The following is a 19825-nucleotide window of genomic DNA, read 5'->3' as shown; positions in this document are numbered from 1 at the left end:
GTTGCTGGAGCAGATCTTCTTCCGCTTTTTTAATCAGTGGCAGTTTCACTGCTTTGTGTGACTTCAAAATTGTGAATGATATGTAAGAAGAGGAGCTGTATGTCAGCATGCATACATGGTGGAGTTATAGTTGATAGACAATGTGGTCTTATATTCACTATCTGCTGAGTGAATCTCAAAAACCCTCTCTAGAGGCCCTACTGAGATAGAATTTTCTCTAAGAAAGGAAAAACAACCAAGAGGCACTTGCTTATTAAAACTCTGGTTCAAAACACAGCTTTTTATCTCTCTGTGATGTTAACTACTCCAGATACCAAGTCCCTGCGTGGCACTCTGAAAGCTAGAAAATTACGGCTTAGACAAGGTTTTCCAGCTGCTATTAATCTGGTAAGAAATCCTGTGACTGCGATCACATCTAACCACAGCCCCCCAGCCCGTGTCCCCCCGGCATATTCAACTCTGCCAACACAACATCAAATATTGATCACTTACTGTTTGTTGGTTAAATAAGTTCATTAAAAGTAGTCTAGCTAAAATAAATCATATCTTCCACTAACAATGATTGTAGTAGTCATAGATCTGTCTAGCATCTGCTGCAGAAAGCACTAATAATGACCTATTTTTCTAGTGAACAGAGTTTCATTTTTTAAAAATAAATTAGGATTAGAAATTGTATTTCATACTAATCAAAGCTGCCTAATGATTTCTAGCATTAAACATAGCATTGACAACATTGCTTAGTAACTTCAATAGAAACATAGTCCATATCCATTACTAGGAACATTAAAGTAAATAGCAGGGTATTTTTGGCAAAAGATCTATGGGGTTATTTCAGCTTGAGAGATCCCAAATGTTAAACCTATATTTTTGTGTTGTTGGAAAAAAATTGCTGTGTAAAACTTATGCCATCTTTTCCCAAATGTTTTTAATGATTCTGGTTCAGAGAAATCAGTCTGTCCACTCATAAGTTTTCTCTGCTTTAAGTAGCTTTATTCTTAAACAGTACAGGAATATATTCGAAAAAACAGGGTACCTCAGTATCAGAGGTACTCATACTGCCTTCTAGCTCTGCAAACTGTCTTCTATCAAATGAGAAAAGTCAATTTCGTTCAGCAAATTTCATCCAATTTCAGAACATTTTATCAAGGAAATCAGTATCATTATTCTCCATTCTACCAAAATTTCCATGGTCATGGGTAAATTGTCACGTGGTGCAGAATCATCATTTTACCATGATGAGCCACCAGGCCACAGCCATGTATGAGGAGCGATGCAAAGGCTGATGAAAATGGCTAACATCTTTAATTCAAATACTTGCTTTACAATCCAGCTCAGAAGATGAGCTTTAAGTAACAAACAGCTAATTTTACTACACCCACAGCAATGTGTTTGCTAAGGAAGTAAAACCTGCCTGGGTTTTTCATATAGCAACACTGACTTCAAGTGCTTACTGCGCGTTGTTATAAGAAAAAACAATCGCTTTCACTATACAACTTCATCACACAGGGCTGCATCTGCTCTAGAAGAAAGCAGATAAAGCATAATAATGGTATTGGACTCTTGGACTAGGCAGCTGGAGCTGGAAGGCATGAGTTTCATTCTGTTGCTACACTGTGGAGTTGTGTCCATGAAGCTCCAAATAACTTTGGATATGCCCACAAACCAGTAACTTTGCTTTGGCCAGTCTCATGAGAAAAGCAACAGCAGAATAAGTTCCTTGAAGATATCTTGGGAGTCCATAAAGTGGCTGGAAAACAGTCTTAGTAGCACAGAGGGGAAAAGGTAAAAGCCTCAAAAAAAAAAATAAATACAAAGGGGTATCTGAAAGAACCAACCAAGGAATAATCATTTTAATGAAGCAGGAAGCAGAGAGAAAAGAACTATTCTTTTCTTAGATATTTACCACCCACACTCGGAGCATTTGATTTCTCAGGAAAAAAAAAAAAAAAAAGGCAACATGCAGAGTAGAGGAACACAATTTCAAACCACATCTATTTTAGAAATGTGCTAGCACGAACTTCATTTCTTTCCCACCACCCGTAGTTCTCCAGACCTTCCAGGGCAAATTTCTGGGATCTTCTGACAACAAAAAAGATGAGGTAGCCACTCCCAGCAAGTGTGCATAAGGCTAAGAAGTTAGCAAGAACCCTCAGGAATCGAGTCAAGTGAATATTTTCCTCTTTTCGGCTCTCCTGCTCCTCCACAATAGCTTCCTGCAGTTGTTAGAAAGAAAAGAATATTATGAGTACTTTAACAGTCAAGATCCCATATTTCTTCCCCAGTTGTTAGAAATCAGTTAAATAAATTACAAAGATGCAAATGCACAGTTGGACACCATGTTTTGAGATGAGCTTATACTGTCCCATAAAATCTGTTTTGGACCCTGGTAAAGCCTGGGGTTTCAGCTCTGCAGAGTTCGCTTTGCTTCCACTGAATGTGTGCCCACTGAGTCTTGTTACACCTGTACTTGCGTGCCAAAAGGAAACCAGCATGTCCTGTCAGCTTGCGAGGTGCTATGAGGCTGAGTGACCCAGCAGGATAAATGTGTGATTAGCTGCCAGAAAAGGAACTGTCACACCTTAAAACTGTGCATTTGTGAGAAAAGAGCAGAAGGTTTTCTTCTAAATGTCAGCAATTCAGAAGGAATGAAAATACCATTTAGATGAAGGAATCCCCAAAAAGACAAACAGCGCACAGTTTCAGACCACAGAATAAACTGTTTGCACCACGTTTACCCTTGGCCAGGTCTGATTAATATTAGGACTCTGGTGTAACTATAATCTCCAGCTCCTGTATTTTCCAGAAGAAACAGCATTTGCTCTGAAGTGTCCTCAAGAAAAGGGATTTTGATTACCGCTTCCCACTTTGATATAGAGGTCAATTGCCCGGAGGGGAAGCTGAACTGCATTGCGATAATTTCTCTGCGTGGCCCGGCTTTCCTTATGTCTTCTGTTTGTAACGTAAGTGAAAGGAGTTTGTAGCAGCTCTTCAACAAAAAAATTGGCAAGGTGGTCAGGGTGAGGTGGTATATCGGCTATATCACCACTGCAGAATGGAAATGTTGTGTGTGATTGGACAGTGCAGCTACTGCTTGGTCCTCCAGCTCCTGTGCTGTATGTTGTTGGTGGGGACTGCCAAGTCTAGCATCTTTTTCATTACCTGGCAACACCTTGCTGATGTATTACCTGTACATTATTAAATTAAAAATTAAATTTTCATTTTCATGCTGCACTGCTGTGTGTCAGTGACCCCAGTGTACAGATACATTCTCTAATATATAACAGACAGAATGTACCCCCTTCACTGCTTTTACAGTGGTGCATCTCACATCCTGCCCAGATTCATCACACAATGACTCTTGAAATAAACACACTCTATAAGTGTGTTGATTATTAGGATTCTAAAGAATCCTAATAATACCTTGCATTGCCTTGCAAACAAGGCTATATTCCATAATTAATTTGAAAATAAAAATTTTACAGTGTGCAAGGAAAATAACCTTTTTTTCTTACTGAAAAGCAAGTATACACTAAACATTCTGAGGCCAATTCTTCTGACATGATGAATAACCCTTTACAGATGATTCTATTGCTTTATCTTATGGTATCTCTTCAGTGTAAGAGAAGATGGTAACGTGAGGTTAGCAAAATGTCACCAACATCTTAAAAAAAAAAGTTTTTCAGAGAAGTACCATAGAAACTGGAAGATATCAGAGATGAGAAAGAGAAGATTATTTTTCATATTAGAATAATTTTTCTAAAACTATTACTGCAGTTACAGAGAACACAAAAGTTGCCATTAATACCTTTTCTTCCACATTCGAAAGAAAAAAATTTAGATGATAAGACAGAAAGACCCAGACTCAGAAGGGCATTATAGAGCTGTGCAATTCTAGTTTAAGCTTCTAGGCCCAAGCAACAGCTAATACTTGACCTTAGTTCCATGTCATCCACACCAGTGTGAAGGAAAAATCAAGTTACCTCTCCTTAGTGAGCTCTGTTTTACCTTAAAGCTTGTTGTGATGGAGGCAAACTTATTATCTGCTGTCTCAGGATTGCCAATCAGGTAGTCCCAGCTTGTGAACATCTTCCAGCTGAAATTAAAACTAGTATCATCCCCGCCACCGTCTTCATTTGCATTCCTTGCCATTCTACAAAAGCCAGAAAGGCAGAGGAAGACCTTGTTAGAACTAGTTCTGCTATGTGAGCAGGATTTTTAACCTGTTCCTAAATTCTAACATTGTTCTGAAAAAACCTATACTATTATTGCAGTCAATCATGTTATACTAAATCTGGAAAGTTCAGTCTGAGAACAGAGAGAAGGATGGAGATTTTCGTATGTGGACGATTTATGAGCTCACAACAGATATTTCGATGAGAACGAATTTATTTTATTAACACCTCAGATAAGAAACTCAACAGGAAAACCATATCAAGAAAATCTCTCAAATAAAAAGCTGCAGAGCATTCTGAGCTGCAATAGGTTTGATTAGAGACTTCACAAAGAGAAAAAAGAATTCTAAAATAACAATCTAGAACAAAACTTGGTTATACCATACAAAAGTATCACTATTCCAACTTTCTATTTTCCCTTTCATCTTCTATGCACTTATAAACAAGATTCATAAGAGTATCCACAAACATCAAATTATCTCTTTGGTGATTTGACTTAATTTTGACTACAAACTTCTTTATTTCAAAGTGTTGTCATTCATGTAATTACAGTGGCCTTGCTTCTGCATACTTTATAGCTTAATTCAAACCATTAAGCACAAGGATGGAGTATATTAATAGGGTAAAAACCATTTAGCCTTCAGTGTTGTATTGATTTCTTGGTCAGAAAAAGGCAGTGCCTATTTTAAAGGTCACTAATGCAGCAGAGTTATGTTATTAGTATCAGTACAGTCTACACACCATATTCTTAACAGCCCAGTAAAATACATACTGTCAAATCTAGGAAAATAATAGTGAATAACAATACAGAAAATCCTTCTGACCTGTCATAAACCAATACCAGGATTCTGTTCATTGTTATACTGCTCATACAGAAAAGGGTCAGAGATCATGAAAGATTCTAGGTACAATCTGCCTTATTGCTGGTTTCTAGACTAAGGTCATTCCTTCTCAATTGTTCTTAATGAAATAGTGAACAGTGTTGTGGTTGGAATATAATTTTTCTTTTTTTATATCGTGCACTGAAGAGCTGTAGAGAGGAGCCCTAAATCTAAATATTTCCCCTAAATTGAATAACAGTGCTTATCGTCATGTAGATATTCTCTATGATTCACATCTGATTCAACAGCAGAAAAATAGTAGCACCTCTCGTTAACAATGCTTTTAGTTACTGTCCCCACTGTACTGTTTCCTGGAGAAAGAGAAAAGAAGACTGCAGTAAGTGCTGATAAGATTACTTAAATAATGATCAGCAGTAGTGTCACATGGCCAGGTGGGAAGTTAGCACATACAATGTATTTTTTCTGCAAAGATATTTCTTTCTTTGGGCCACAGGGATTTTCTGCTAGAAAGATAGTTTTTTTTTCACTCTAGGTTACAGTCATTGAAATACAATTGTCTGAGACTCAGTTTTTTCTAATCTTCAGAGCTACATTATCAAAAAATATTTTAAAACATATTTTTGAGCTAAACCAATTACTTTTTTATTGTAGTAGTTTGTTCTTCCTCCAAAAATACATATATATCTATATAACTGAAGACATTTCTTTTTCTTCTGAAATCCTTCTTGCCGTAGGGAGAAAACCATGTAATATTTGAAAAGCAGAATAAGAATTAATCTAGTGCTCATGCAAGTGAAAAATACTGGCTTCGGCACAAAATAGAGGAAACAGATTAACTGCAGTTTTCTCTATATTCGCAAGTGTCCTTGAATCTTGACATGCAATGCTCTGATTTTTTTTTCTTGGCATCTTTTAAAGCCACCGCTATAACTAATTGTATTATTGCAGTAGGTGGTCACCTTGCTTGAATCAGGAGTATTAAACATGATATTAATTAACAGCCTACTACTTAGAAGCCAACAAAATTATCAGTTTATTCCAATAGTGAAGCTGGCTATTAAATAATCATTTCATTTCATTTAAATTCTGATCCTAAGACAAAAGTCAAGTCCAAAAGGCTAATATATCACCAGCTGTACTGCTTAGGCCCTGTTTCACTTACATCTATGCTTCCTACTGTTTTACAGTTATGATCTTAACATTATATTAAGCAGAGTTTTCACACAGCTGGAGATTATTTTGCATTCCACAGGACATTAAACCCTTAGTAATGCCAGCAGCATTAATTCTTCTACACCACTGTGCAAATATGACTTAACTACTATAGTCTTGCTGAGAATCATTTACTGCTTACTGTGAGTTACACATAGAATTACTTGCCATATGTTTCTTTATTTCTTGTCTTCTTCCTTAAAAAAAATTAACTCATGGAGAGTATCACTAAAGGTAAAACAGTTGGATTTTCTGGATGTTAGTAAACATTCTACTAGGCGCAGAGTATTATGAAAAGATAGGCTGACAGCTCTGTTCCTTACTTTGTACATTCATTTTTCATTTTGAAATTACAGGAGGGAAGTGTAATGCTATTTTAGCAAAAATTTTTCCCACTTCCACAACACTGCAATACAGCTGCTGGTGCAGAACAACAAATAAACAAATACAGGCTGAAAAAATCTTATATGAGTTTGACCTCGCACTTGATCTTGCATTTTCTTGCCTCTACGACCATTGTATTTTTAAAAAGATAATCCCAGTGGTCAACAGTCAAGCTATGTGTCTATTGGGATGTACTTTATTCAAGAGACATTGAGAACTTACGTTCGAATGACAATCATAAAGCTGTAGCCAATAGTCCCAACTCCAACAAGGAAATACGAAAGCGGCATCCTGAACTTGAGCCACCCAATTGTCCTCTGGTTATTATAATAACCATAAAAGAGTACAGAATACTGTGCAAAGCCCTGAAAAGTCAGCAAAAATTGCAATGTCACATCTGTTAAATATGCATATAATGAGAAATTGTATCAATAGCATTGTATTGAAACATGCATTTCAATGCATACAAAACAGTTGCAAGCATCCCTATAATAAATCTCACAGGATGGAAAATCTCTCATTTTCTTCTGAAAGACTTCAAATATTCCAAATATTCAATATTCAAATCTTTAAAACTCTTCATGGACACTCCATCTACTAATGAGTCAAAACTTTTTCATCCGCATACATTTTGTAAAGACAAAAACATTTTGGTTTACAAAATTTGTTCTAAAAACTATTTGCAGATAAAATGCCAGATTTTGAACTTAATTTTTACATTTCTAGAATTTAATTGCATAGCTTATTTGATATAAAATTGTCATACACCTTCTCTGTCAGTGTTGTCTGCTGTTCGTTGTGTGATCATTCATTATACGTTAACCAATAGTAGCCATATTTTATGGATGATTATTGAGTATGCAATGGGTTTTAACACTTAGATTCCCAGGCTGTGAAAAGTGCAATGTAAGTGTACCTTCTTTCTCAGCAATTTAAATGTATATCCTTTTCTAAAAATCTTAATGAGAATTACCCTCTTTTCTGCAAGTCAGATTGCTCATTTTTCAAAATAATTTACTAATACTTGATTAACTGTAGGCAATTGCTGGTATCCAAAATTATCCAAATAGCTAAAGCTTCCTGATAATCCTCAGGTTAGAGCAAGAACTCGTCTCCAAGAAGAAGTCTGTATCCAGAGCCTTTACAAGGACAGCTCAGCACATACACAGCAACGACAAAGCTCCAGCTGGACGTAATGATCGAGTGTTTGACCATGTAATTGGTGGATAGGCCTTGCATTATTTTGACATTTACACAGTAAATCTGAGAATCTGAGGGTTTTGTGAATTAAAAAAGCCATGTACTTCCCTCCTGCTTTTTCGTTGCTCATTTGATTTAAAATAAATAACACCTTTCTCTTATATATTACTGCAAAACAAGCACTTAATTTAAGGTAGCTCTTACTATTATGAAATGAGTCACAGTGTTATCTGGAAAATCTAGTTCACAATTCCAACCTGAAAATTAAATACTAATATATGTGATAAACAGAAATACAATTCAAAATGATGTCCTGATTTGTCAATCAAAATATCACACTTTTCTTCATATCATACTAGCTTTGAGAGATCTGCCTACACATAACTGATAAATAGCATGTTCTCTGGTAAGGGAAATAATGTTATAGAACACATTTATTACTAATTACTAGTAAAATATTCACACTAGTCAGGACACATTAAAATTCAATAGTATGTCTTTCATTTTGCTCATTAAAGCATCCTATAATTCCATCTTATCTCAAGTTTCAATACAGCCTAACATGGCTTGAAGAGCCTTCTGAGGATATTAAAATGCTTTTTAAGTCACTGTGTTCTGCAAAGTCAGAAATAACTCCTACACTCCATTCATTATCTTGTTTCATAGGTGTTGCTTACTGCATTTCACCATACAAACTGAAATATCTTTAGCTGTGTAAAGGTAGGCAAGCATGGAAGATCTCTTTCACTCCTTTCTGGGCCTAACATGAAAGAGGGGTGAGACAAGAGTACTGGTCAAATGCTTTATTGAAAAGAGCTTTGAGAGCCTAATTTTTTAAGGTTTGGATTATTATCTGAACTGTAAAATATAGAATGTTAAAACTGAATTCCAAGTAAAATATCTAAATCAAGAACTGTCTCTTTGCCACGTTAGTAAAATGAGTGAAATTTCAAGTGAAAAAAGATCCAAAACTTTAAGCTCATCTTTATTTTCTGAAAGATTGGTGCAGTTTGGGTTTTTTTCTAAGATGAAATAATGTTTGCTGATGTGGGTTCATTTTTTTCTAACTTACTTTGTAGCATACAAGAACTGCTAGCAGATGAAAGGTACTGTTTCCTCTGCTGTTTAATTAAAGATGTCATTGCCTTCAGGGAGTATATGTCAGCCAATGTGCCTCAAGAAAATTCTTTTTTGCCCCTCAATATTTCAGGAGATCCACTTTATCACTGCCCTATTCTGTGTTTATTAGCTTTGCATTCACTCTTTCTGTTAAAAGCTTCTGTTATTTACTATACGTTATTCTTCAGAGCTGTCAGATCCCATTTCTGTCAGTTATTATAAACTTTCCCACTCTTTTCACCATCTGTCTTCATTCATTTTTTCTCCAATATGTTTCTTTTAAACACTTCATTCGCATTTGCCATATAAAGCTCTTCTAGTCTCTGTTCTCTTTACAAAATCTCCAAGTTACTGTGATTACTTTTTCTCCAATATCTCCCTGATGTTTTAATTTCCCATTTTATAATACCATCACTATTATTTAACTTCCCAGCTACACATCTAGATGTATGCTTCCTGTCACTCAAATATACCACTCCTGAGGAACCATAGATGTGATTTTATGCAACAATCATTGTAAAATATTACAAGTGAATTTTTATAAAGTTCTTTCTATCTTTTTCTATCCAAGGAGGGTCCATCACTTTATGTGGCAAAATAAAACAGAAGTAATTTTTTCATTTTACATGCCTTTATAGTCAAAAAACAAATGAACATTGTAATTTCTACCTGGCTGCAAAGAGTGCCAGAGCCTGGCACTGGCAATGGAGGGTAGCAGGGACAACACCTGCGTCCGATGTGAACAGGTGAATGATCTGCTCTTACAGGTGGCTGAGCTGAAGGATGAAGTGGAGAGGCTGAGGAGTATCAGGGAGTGTGAGAGAGAGAGAGAGATTGGTGGGCGCATTCCCTGAGGGTAAGGGAACAGGATGAGACCTCACATAAATCAGAGGACCCTCTCCCCTCTTCTCACCAGGCAGCAAGAGGTGATCTCAGAGAACAAGGGGAGTGGAAACAGGTCCCTGCTCAGCGAAGCAGGCAAATGGCCTCCCAGCCCCTCCCAGCTCCCCAGTTACCCCTGCAGAACAGGTATGGAGTCCTCCAAGAGGAACAGGCTGCTGAAAGGCAAGATGATAAAACCAGGCCAGGAATGCCTGAAAGACCAAGTCGCCATAGACCCTGCATCAAAACTAGCGCTAAAAGGGAAAGCAGATGGGTCTCTGTTGTTGGTGACTCTCTACTGAGGGGAGTGGAGGGGCCAATATGCCACCCTGACCCGCTTCACAGGGAAGCCTGTGGCAACTACAGAAGGGACTGAGCACAGTCGGGTGGGAAATAGGGCTCGTCCCCAGACAGTCAGGTGGGAAATAGGGCTCGTCCCCCAGAAAAAGTGGCAGGACAACTTGCCCAGTTGAAGTGCATCTACACAAATGCATGCAGCATGGGCAACAAACAGGAGGAGCTGGAAGCCATTGTGTGGCAGGAAAGCTACGATGCAGTTGCTGTCACGGAAACGTGGTGTGATGAATCGCATGGTTGGAGTGCTGCAAAGGATAGATACAAGATCTTCAGAGGGACAGGCAAGGAAGAAGAGGAGGAGGGGTGGCCCTGTATGTTAGGGAGTATTATGAACATCTGGAACTAATTGAGGGTAATGGTAGAGTTGAGTGCCTATGGGTAAGAAACATGGGGAGGGTCACTAAGACTGATATTGTGGTGGGAGTCTGTTACAGACCACCCAACCAGGATGTAGAGGTAGATGGAATGTTCTATAAGCAGCTAGTAGAGGTCTCGAGATTGCTTGCCCTTGTCCTGGTGGGACACTTCAACCTACCAGATATTAGCTGGGAACACAATACAGCCGAGAGGGAACAGTCTAGAAGGTTCCTGGAGTGTGTTGGGGATAACTTCTTGACACAGCTGGTGAGGGAGCCGACTAGGGAAGGAGAACTGCTGGATCTGCTGTTTGTAGATAGAGAAGGACTTGTGGGAGGTGTGACAGTTGGAGGCCATCTGGGGCAAAGTGACCATGAAATGATAAAGTTTTTAATTCTTAGGGAGGCAAGAAGGGGAGCCAGCAGGACTGCCATCATGGACTTCCCAAGGGCAGACTTTGGTCTTTTAAAGAGTCTGCTTGACAGAGTCCCTTTGGAGGCAGCCCTGAAGGGAAAAGGAGCCCAGGAAGGCTGGATGTTTTTCAAGGAGGAAGTCTTAAAAGCACAGGCGCAGGCCGTCTCTCTGCACAGGAAAGCGAGCCGTCCGGGCAAAAGACTGGCCTGGCTAAACAAAGAGATAGGGTCACAGCTCAGGGAAAAAAGGAGAGTTTATGGCCTTTGGAAAAAGGGGCAGGCCACTCAGGAAGATTATAAAGGCATAGCAAAGTTATGTAGGGAAAAGATTAGGAAGGCCAAAGCCCAACGGGAACTTAACCTGGCATTGGATGTTAAAAACAACGGAAAGAATTTCTATAAATATATTAGTAGCAAGAGGAGGACTCAGGACAGCCTCCATCCACTATTGGATATGGGAGGCAATGTAGTGACAAAGAATGAGGAGAAGGCTGAGGTGCTGAATGCCTTTTTTACCTCAGTCTTTAGTAATGGAGTAGGGTGTCTCCTGAGTACCCAGACCCCTGAGCTGGCAGATAAGGGCAGGGAGCAGAATGAAGCCCCTGTAATCCAAAGGGAAGCGGTGAGGGACCTGCTCCAGTACCTAGACACAAGTCTATTTATAGACCCAGATGGGATCCAACCAAGGGCACTGAGGGAGCTGGTGAAAGTGCTTGTGGAGCCACTCTCCATCATTTACCAGCAGTCCTGGCAAACTAGCAAGGTCCCAGCTGACTGGCGTCAAGCAAATGTGACGCCCATCCACAAGAAGGGCCGGAACGATGATCCGGGGAACTGCAGGACTGTCAGTCTGACCTCGGTGCCTGGCAAGGTCATGGAACAGATCATCATGAGTGCCATTATGCAGTGCATGAAGGACACCCAGGTGATCAGGCCCAGCCAGCACAGGTTCATGAGGGGCAGGTCCTGCTTGACAAATCTGATCTCTTTCTATGACAAAGTGACCCGCTTGCTGGATGAAGGAAAGGCTGTGGATGTCGTTTACCTGGACTTTAGCAAGGCCTTTGATACAGTCTCCCACAGTATCCTCCTGGAGAAACTGGCTGGTCATGGCTTAGATGGGTATACTCTCTGGTGGGTTAAAAACTGGCTGGAGGGCTGGGCCAGAGAGTAGTAATAAATGGAGTTAAATCCCGTTGGCAGCCGGTCATGAGTGGTGTCCCACAGGGCTCGGTACTGGGATCCATTCTCTTTAACATCTTTATCAATGATCTGGACGAGGGGATCGAGTGCACCCTCAGTAAGTTCGCAGACGACACCAAGCTGGGTGGCAGTGTCGACCTTCTGGAGGGTAGAGAGGCTTTGCAGAAGGATCTGGACAGGCTGGATCGATGGGTTGAGACCAACAGGATGAGTTTCAGTAAGGCCAAGAGCCGGGTCCTGCACTTAGGTCACAATAATCCCATGCAGCGCTACAGGCTTGGGGAAGAATGGCTGGAGAGCTGCCTGGCAGAAAAGGACCTGGGGGTGTTGGTCGACTGTCGGCTGAACATGAGCCAGCAGTGTGCCCAGGTGGCCAAGAAGGCCAACAGCATCCTGGCCTGTATCAGGAACAGTGTGGTGAGTAGGACCTGAGAGGTGATCATCCCCCTGTACTGGGCACTGGTGAGGCCACACCTCGAGTACTGTGTCCAGTTTTGGGTCCCTTTCCACAAAAAAGACATTGATGTGCTGGAGCAGGTCCAGAGAAGGGAAACGGAGCTGGTGAGGGGTCTGGAGAGTAAGTCTTATGAGGAGAGGCTGAGGGAGCTGGGGTTGTTCAGTCTGGAGAAGAGGAGGCTGAGGGGAGACCTTATCGTGCTTTATAACTACCTGAAGGGGGATGTAGAGAAGTGGGGGTCGGTCTCATCTCCCAAGTCACAAGAGATAGGACAAGGGAAATGGCCTCAAGTTGCCAGGGGAGGTTTAGATTGGATATTAGGAAACATTTCTTCACCAAAAGGGTTATCAGACATTGGAATAGGCTGCCCAGGGAAGTGGTTGAGGCACCGTCCCTGGAGGCGTTCAAAAGACGGGTTGACATGGTCCTCAGGAATATGGTTTATTGATTTTTATTTCTTATTTCTTATTTATGTTTTTGTCAGAGTTAGGTTGATGGTTGGACTAGATGATCTTTAAGGTCCCTTCCAACCTAGACAGTTCTATGATTCTATAAGTTTTTTTCTGATGTTACAACCCGATTCTGCCTCTACTGATAGTTGAAGATTGTAAATAGTCAGGGAAGCTAAATGAAGGACCAAAATGTAGCATCATCTGAGTATCCACATGAAGATATTGAACCAAAAAACGAAGGCATCCTCTTTGAGATCTGCATGTCACAAAGTTAAGGATCTCTCCACACCTTGACCATACTGAAAAATGGCAATATTAATGAGAAGCATACACGCTGTACCATTTTTATGTTAGGATTGTTGTTGTTTTTTTTCAAGAGAGATCAGAGCTGGCTTCTTGTTGGAAAGGGGACAAGCATAAAAATCTGCCTGTGCCCCTCCTGGAATTGCCTGTGTAACTACACAGCCTGCACAGTTTTCCCCAACAGGGGACCCCACATCAACAAAACCTACATGGAGAGGCTACTTTTGGATGAGTCCTTCTGCAGACAGCTGGAGAGGCAGAGCAGCAGACCAGAGGAACCTGCGCCTGAGTTTACTCTTCCAAGAAATGAGTCTGCTTCCAACATCATATTCGTGCTTACTGTTGCTAAAACAACTCAAGTGCTAGAAGATATGTATATAGATAACTTTTTAAAAGCCTTAGTACTTCTTACAGAAGGCAGAGTGCAGTAGATTGAGTGAGAAATCACTCTTAGTTCAATGGATGCTGCTTCCATCAATCTAGGAAAACCTTATCTAGATGGTTGCACCCTTTCACAGGTGAAGAGTACCTTTTGATGATATTGACTGCATGCCTAACAGAGAAATCTTCTAGACAACTTATTGTAATATCAAATTTATCATCAGCTGGCTTTATGCAAGGCTGTCTCATCTTTATATATAGAGGCCAGCTATAGACACATGCCATACGGAAATTAGATAAAACTGTTGTTTTCAGGGAGAAAAAGCAGCATGAAACACTTTGGAATACACTGACGTTATCTTGTCAGTACAGGAGGTAGAGGTCCTCAGGCTAGACTGGGCATCACATCAACAGTAAAGAACCATGACATGCTTCCCAATTCAGGTAAAATATCTGCATAATTTGTAAGACTGAAAAAAAAAATGAAAATAGCATCCTATGTTTTAGAAAAAGCCTACAGAGCACATTCCTGGAATTTTTCTTTTTTTTTTCTAATTCACATGGCATCCTTAAATTTGGAATCATATGAAAACAGAGGATCAAATTCACCCATAAGAAATGGAAATTCAGTACCCAGGGATGTGAATCCAGCTTTGAGACTTTCTCCCATGTGTATTTGGATTGCTACATGCACCAAAATGTGTGTGTGGACATTGATATTCATTACATGTTTTGTCTGAAGGAAACAGTTATATTCAGAATTTGTGGGGAAAAAAATGGAAATGAATTCTATTGCCATTTTTTCCTGAAACATTTAATATTAAATCTCTTGATATTAAATAATGAAGGAGAAGCCCATAACAGACAGTCATGTGAATACACAGTATTGCAAGTCTATACACTTACACTAAAATCCCAGAGAGTAGCAAAGTTCATAGCAGTTGCTTCTTCAGCTCTTGGGACAGTTTTTCTAGGTAAAGAGCCATATGGCTTCCCCATCAAAGCCTGGAAACAGAAAAATGAGAGCAATTTACATTTTAAAACAAAATACCAACAAGGGGAAGGGACAGCGTTCTGTAATTTCTTAGGAAGACTTGGTTTATGCTCCTAAACTCCTTAGTGAGGATGACCTACTTCTCCAGTTTTCTTCACTATTCCTCACATCTGTGATTGAAACTATGTTTAAAGTATGTGTTAATGGTGTTTTCTAAATTTGAAGTGATGTCCCACTATTATCAAATTGTCCCTCTTACTTTCAAATGCAGCACAGAAATCCAAATTCCTCAGATGAGTGGTGTTTGTCTTACAGGCAAGACCAGAAAATTATTTTTTTTAATTATGGATTTTATTATTTTTCTAACTGAAATGTATGGGAATATGATAGTTTTGGATGATTCAGATGATTTAGTTTTCTCATTCTGAGAGTGCCACTGTTGCTGGCGAGATGCTTGCTCAACCACAGTATATGTCCTCACAGGGTCCTTTCCAGGCTTTACCCTGAAAACTGTTGGGCATTTTCTCTGTCCTGGCTTCAGCGGAAGATGGATCATGATATTGAAATGTTATACTAGGAAGCTGTTTAAAATTCCTGACTTTTTCTCATCTGCCTATGAGGAGAGGAGGTCAAACAGTGAAATCAGGGAGATAGCACAGTACTTTTAATTTCATATAAGCCCTCTTTTTAGAAAGACCATATGGTGGCACAGAGAAACTAGAAAAATATTACATTTCACATAGATGATTTCCACCTGAATTACATCTGCTCTGAGCATCATTATTAACAGTGATGCTGCACACAGCACAAAACACCAGGAGTCTATTTTGTGACTTGATAGCTCTCTTGGGATTTATCAGCATGTGAGTTTCAAGGCAACTGAAAAGGATCCATAGCTCCTTTGAGGCCTGGAATGTATCTTCCTTTTTTTAGGAATGCACATTTTACACAAGATACTCCACTTGACTGCTTCTTAGTCTCAGTTTAGCACTATCCCAGACCATGGGAAAACACTTTCAGGATGCAATTCTATATAATTTCAAGACACATCTCTGTAGAGACAGCTGTCTACAGAGCAAGCACATATTTACAGCCTTAGCACACCTTAATAATTTAAAATGGAGCATAAAGAGATTACAAATTTATTTAAAGATACATTCTTCTGAAATCTCACTGCAAAGACAGAAATTCACAGAACAATTCTCAATGATAACTTAAAAGTTTCCCACCTCAGGCACCATTACAAGTCCAAAAGTCAGTCCAAAGAGAATCATATTTATTCCATACATCCAGCGCAGAAATATGAAATAAGATGCCACGGATGAGCCAAAGTGACCTGTAAAAACATGAGATGTGAAAAAAGGGTAGATAAGTTACTCCTCATGTTATTTCAACTTAAGACAAAATTGTTAAAAATTTATTTAAAATAAATAATATCAGAGGAGGCTTTTCATTTTCTTTATTACTATAATTCTAATAACTTTTTTTCCAGACTGCATACTAGTATTCACTGACCTAGCAGAGAAAACAGAAACAAAAAATGTAATTCAGAGTATATAGGGTCATGTAAAAGCTGTGATACTTAATAATATTAAACCCTGTAGCAGCAGGATTCAGAGCAAATCACAAATTTTTAATTTTTTTTTTTTCTGATATGGATTGTAAGCATTCTTGACATGTTAAGCCAGCACCAGCCCAGTTTTAATAGGAAGCAGCACAGAATTAGACAGTGGGGATAGTCTTTCCAAGGGCACAAAGTACTTGTAAGTGCTGTTATTGGAATGCTCTCCAGAGCTGCTCACCAGAGTGGAACAAAAAGACCTGCAAGGGTTTGTACCTTTTCATTCTCTTACTTTACTATTTATGTGTTCCACCTGCACCCAGGTGTGGAGGCAGCCCCCATCAGTGGGTGCACAGATGAAGCCTTGGTCTCCATCCGCTGTGCAGCCCTGACCACAGCTGTGTGAAGAGGAGGCTTCAGGGGCAGCAGTCAGCACTAAGGACCCGATTTGACCAACACTCTGCAAGTCAGGCCAAACAGAAGTAACAGTTCAAATTCAAGCCCATCTTGCTGCAGCACCACTCTGCTGAATATAGGGCAGCTGGCAGCTAGGTTCACCTGTCTGTCAGCTTTAGCAAAATACCAGATTTCATTTCCATTACCAGTGTTTCACAGGAAAAAAAGTGAAATTTCAACAGTTTTTTGTGACACATAGCCTAGACAGGGAGCTTTTTACACTCTGATGGCAAACAATGAAAAGTAAATCTCTCTGTCAGAGCAGTTTACATTGGTATTTCCATCTTGTTTTAAGTGCCTTGTAACAGATCCTTCTATTCTGTTAAATGAAGTTAACATGACTGATGTAATTTGGGGCATATATAGGCACATTTTACTGCAACAACAAAATCAGTAGAAAGTTTAATACACTTTAACTGGTATAACCCCAGAGTATAAACAGAGATCGATTGGTAAGAGGCATTGTCCCTCCTGTGCAAAGGGAGGAACAAGCCATTCTGTCAAGGACTTCAGCATTTCAAAATCTGCTTTGTTCACAGTTCAGAATGAAATCACAATTTTGAAATTTTGCATGAAGAAGTAGCCAATCTTAGCAGTGGTCTACATACTGGGAAGTCTAACTAGAGGCATAAAGCAAGAGACTTTGAGGGAGTCAATCTGGCTCTGATATGCCAGTTACTCAATTACAACAGAGCTACGGCCTTTGGGGACGCTATGGTCTCGAAAGAAGTGCAGGAAATTGGGAAGGTTGCTGATTTCAAGTCACTTTTGATACTATGGACTTCTCCATGCCGCATTAGTTCTTTTGCTCAGATCTTAATAAACCCATGTCCTGGTTTGAGGTAAAACTGGATCAATTTTGTGTTCTGTAACTTTGCATTTCAGTTAGGCCTTTTCTAACCCTCTGAAATTAATGGCATATGGTGGAGAAAACCGTTCCTTCTCAGAGTGATAAGACCAATGTTTGTGCTACATGCCAGGGAATGGTATGCAGAGAGGCCCTTGCTTATACTTATTGCTATAACAACCAAGGTCAGCCAATTTTCGTTATTTGCCCCTTAGAGGGTTGGAAACAAAAAAATGTAGAGGGGTCACATCTGTGGGGAGGAACAGACAGGACAGGTGACCCAAAACTGACCAACAGGGGTATTCCATCCCATCTGCCCCATGCTCAGTATAAAAGCTGAGGGATCAAAGGGTCAACTCTCTTCCTGCAATGGCCGACGTCCAAAGAGGACCCTGTCTGTTCACCTGCCTTTGATCCCCATGTGTTCCTGACTCCAGAGCTGGAATCCTGCTCCTGTCCATCACCGAGTTCAGTCTGGGACTTCCCCAGTGCCTGCTGGTGACGGGACTGTCATCCTGGGAGCTTGATACGGTTTTGTATATATGTTGTATCTATTTCATTATTTTCTTCTCTTTTATTTTAATATTATTTTTGATTAAAGTAGTTTAGTTAATTCTAAACTTTTTCAATCTCCTTATCTCTTCCTCTCCTCTTTCGGGGGGGGGGAAGGGCCATCTGTTGGTTCGGTTGCAGTGATTTTGGCTGAAACCACGACACCCCATACTTTTGGGAATGGCTTCTTTTCATGCATTGAGTTAGAGTTTTCTTGTATCAGTTGCCCTGATGAAGTCACTGCCATGCATCCATCCGGAACACCTGCATTAAGGCATTGCATTGGAATTACATGCATTAATATAGTTGTTGCAATTAGGAATGCACAAACTGTGCATGGGCTTTATTCTTTTTCACTAACGAGTCAAGAAGAGCAACCTCTTAAGTGAAAAGCTTAGCTGAGGGTAAGGGTAATTTAGCTTAACCACGTTTACAGAGTAGGCAGGTCCAAACAGTGTGCAACAGAGAACATGGAAAACTGTACAAACAGCCTTCATTGCTACGAACAAAACCAGTCAAAATTTCACTAGTGTTTTGAATCCACTCTGGGGTGCAACATGTTCCAGGTATGAATGAAACAGTCATGTTTTAAAGCAGACTTCAGCCATTTTTTCCTGCAATCACAGCCTTACCATACTATACGTTGGCATGCATATTGGCATGAGTTATATAAATTCCAGCAGTAGAATGATGAGGCTCACCCTGTCCCAACACAGATTTTGTGTGTTCCCCATAAAGTCCTATAGCACAGATATTACTGAATGTCTATTCTGTAAGGAAAACAGGCGTGTCTTTTCTAAATATAAATACTTCATATGCTTACCAAATTCTAAATCTCTTAAATATCAAAACCACAGGAGCAGATTCACCTATTAGCAACATAAATATATATCACAGCATGTTATTCTGAAGCTGATCTCCCTGTGCTAAAAAGAACTCATCTTGAAGCAGGGAACCTACTTGAGATAGCCCAACACTTCATACTGATGCCTAGTTTTTCTAGATAGCTGGTGGCCTGGAAGAATCAGACCCACTGAGAAAGCTGTAATAAGAAGGGCCCTTATGAAACTAAGCAGAGGTTAAAGATGAATTTTATTTCTAGGGCTTAAATGCAATTAGCACTTACCCTTTTTCTTCTTCTTTGTATTACTCTTTTGATTTATTTATTCTTGTATTTATTATTAATAAATTCCATTGTTGATTGGAAAGAAAATTATTTCAAAAATTATAGTATCTAATCATTAACTATTGCCATGTTGTTAGTCTATAGCTCCACCAGAGCAATCCATGTATAAAATTTAAATATGTAGTTAATGAGAGGTTGTAGTTTAGGGCACAGTATGAAAAGTTTAAAACAGAGGTGTCACTTCTCATGCCAATATTAATTGTGAATTAATAATGATTGATAGTGAATAATAATTATGTATTTTTTCTATATTCATTTATAATATATTTAAGGCACAGTAGAGTGTTGAATTATCTGACTTGGTGTGGTCAATATTTGAATTAACGAGAATCAAATATGTTGTGAGTTAAAATTCTTTTCATCAGCAATATTTCAGAGCTGTTCTGTTGAAATCAAGATTTATTCTAGACTACAGAGTTTTGGACCAACAGTTGTGGTTTAACTATACTACTTAAATTACTAATACTAAGTCAGTGGATTGTTTGTACAAGTAAA

The 19825-nt window shown here is 39.4% G+C and overlaps 1 protein-coding gene across 1 annotated transcript in view; it reads right to left on the bottom strand.

The window, feature by feature from the left end:
- Positions 1-19825, bottom strand: part of TMC1 (transmembrane channel like 1) — a 140937-nt gene that overhangs the window by 19988 nt on the left and 101124 nt on the right. The window contains 5 exon segments of the mRNA XM_014958466.1: positions 2019-2213; positions 4006-4150; positions 6833-6975; positions 14641-14739; positions 15958-16064. Of these exon segments, the coding sequence (XP_014813952.1) occupies positions 2019-2213; positions 4006-4150; positions 6833-6975; positions 14641-14739; positions 15958-16064 (689 nt within the window).

This window comes from Calidris pugnax, unplaced genomic scaffold (genome assembly GCF_001431845.1).
Source record: "Calidris pugnax isolate Ruff unplaced genomic scaffold, ASM143184v1 scaffold360, whole genome shotgun sequence".
NCBI lineage: Eukaryota > Metazoa > Chordata > Aves > Charadriiformes > Scolopacidae > Calidris > Calidris pugnax.
Note: the sequence above shows the minus strand (reverse complement) of the source record. Positions and strands in the feature narration are given on the sequence as shown.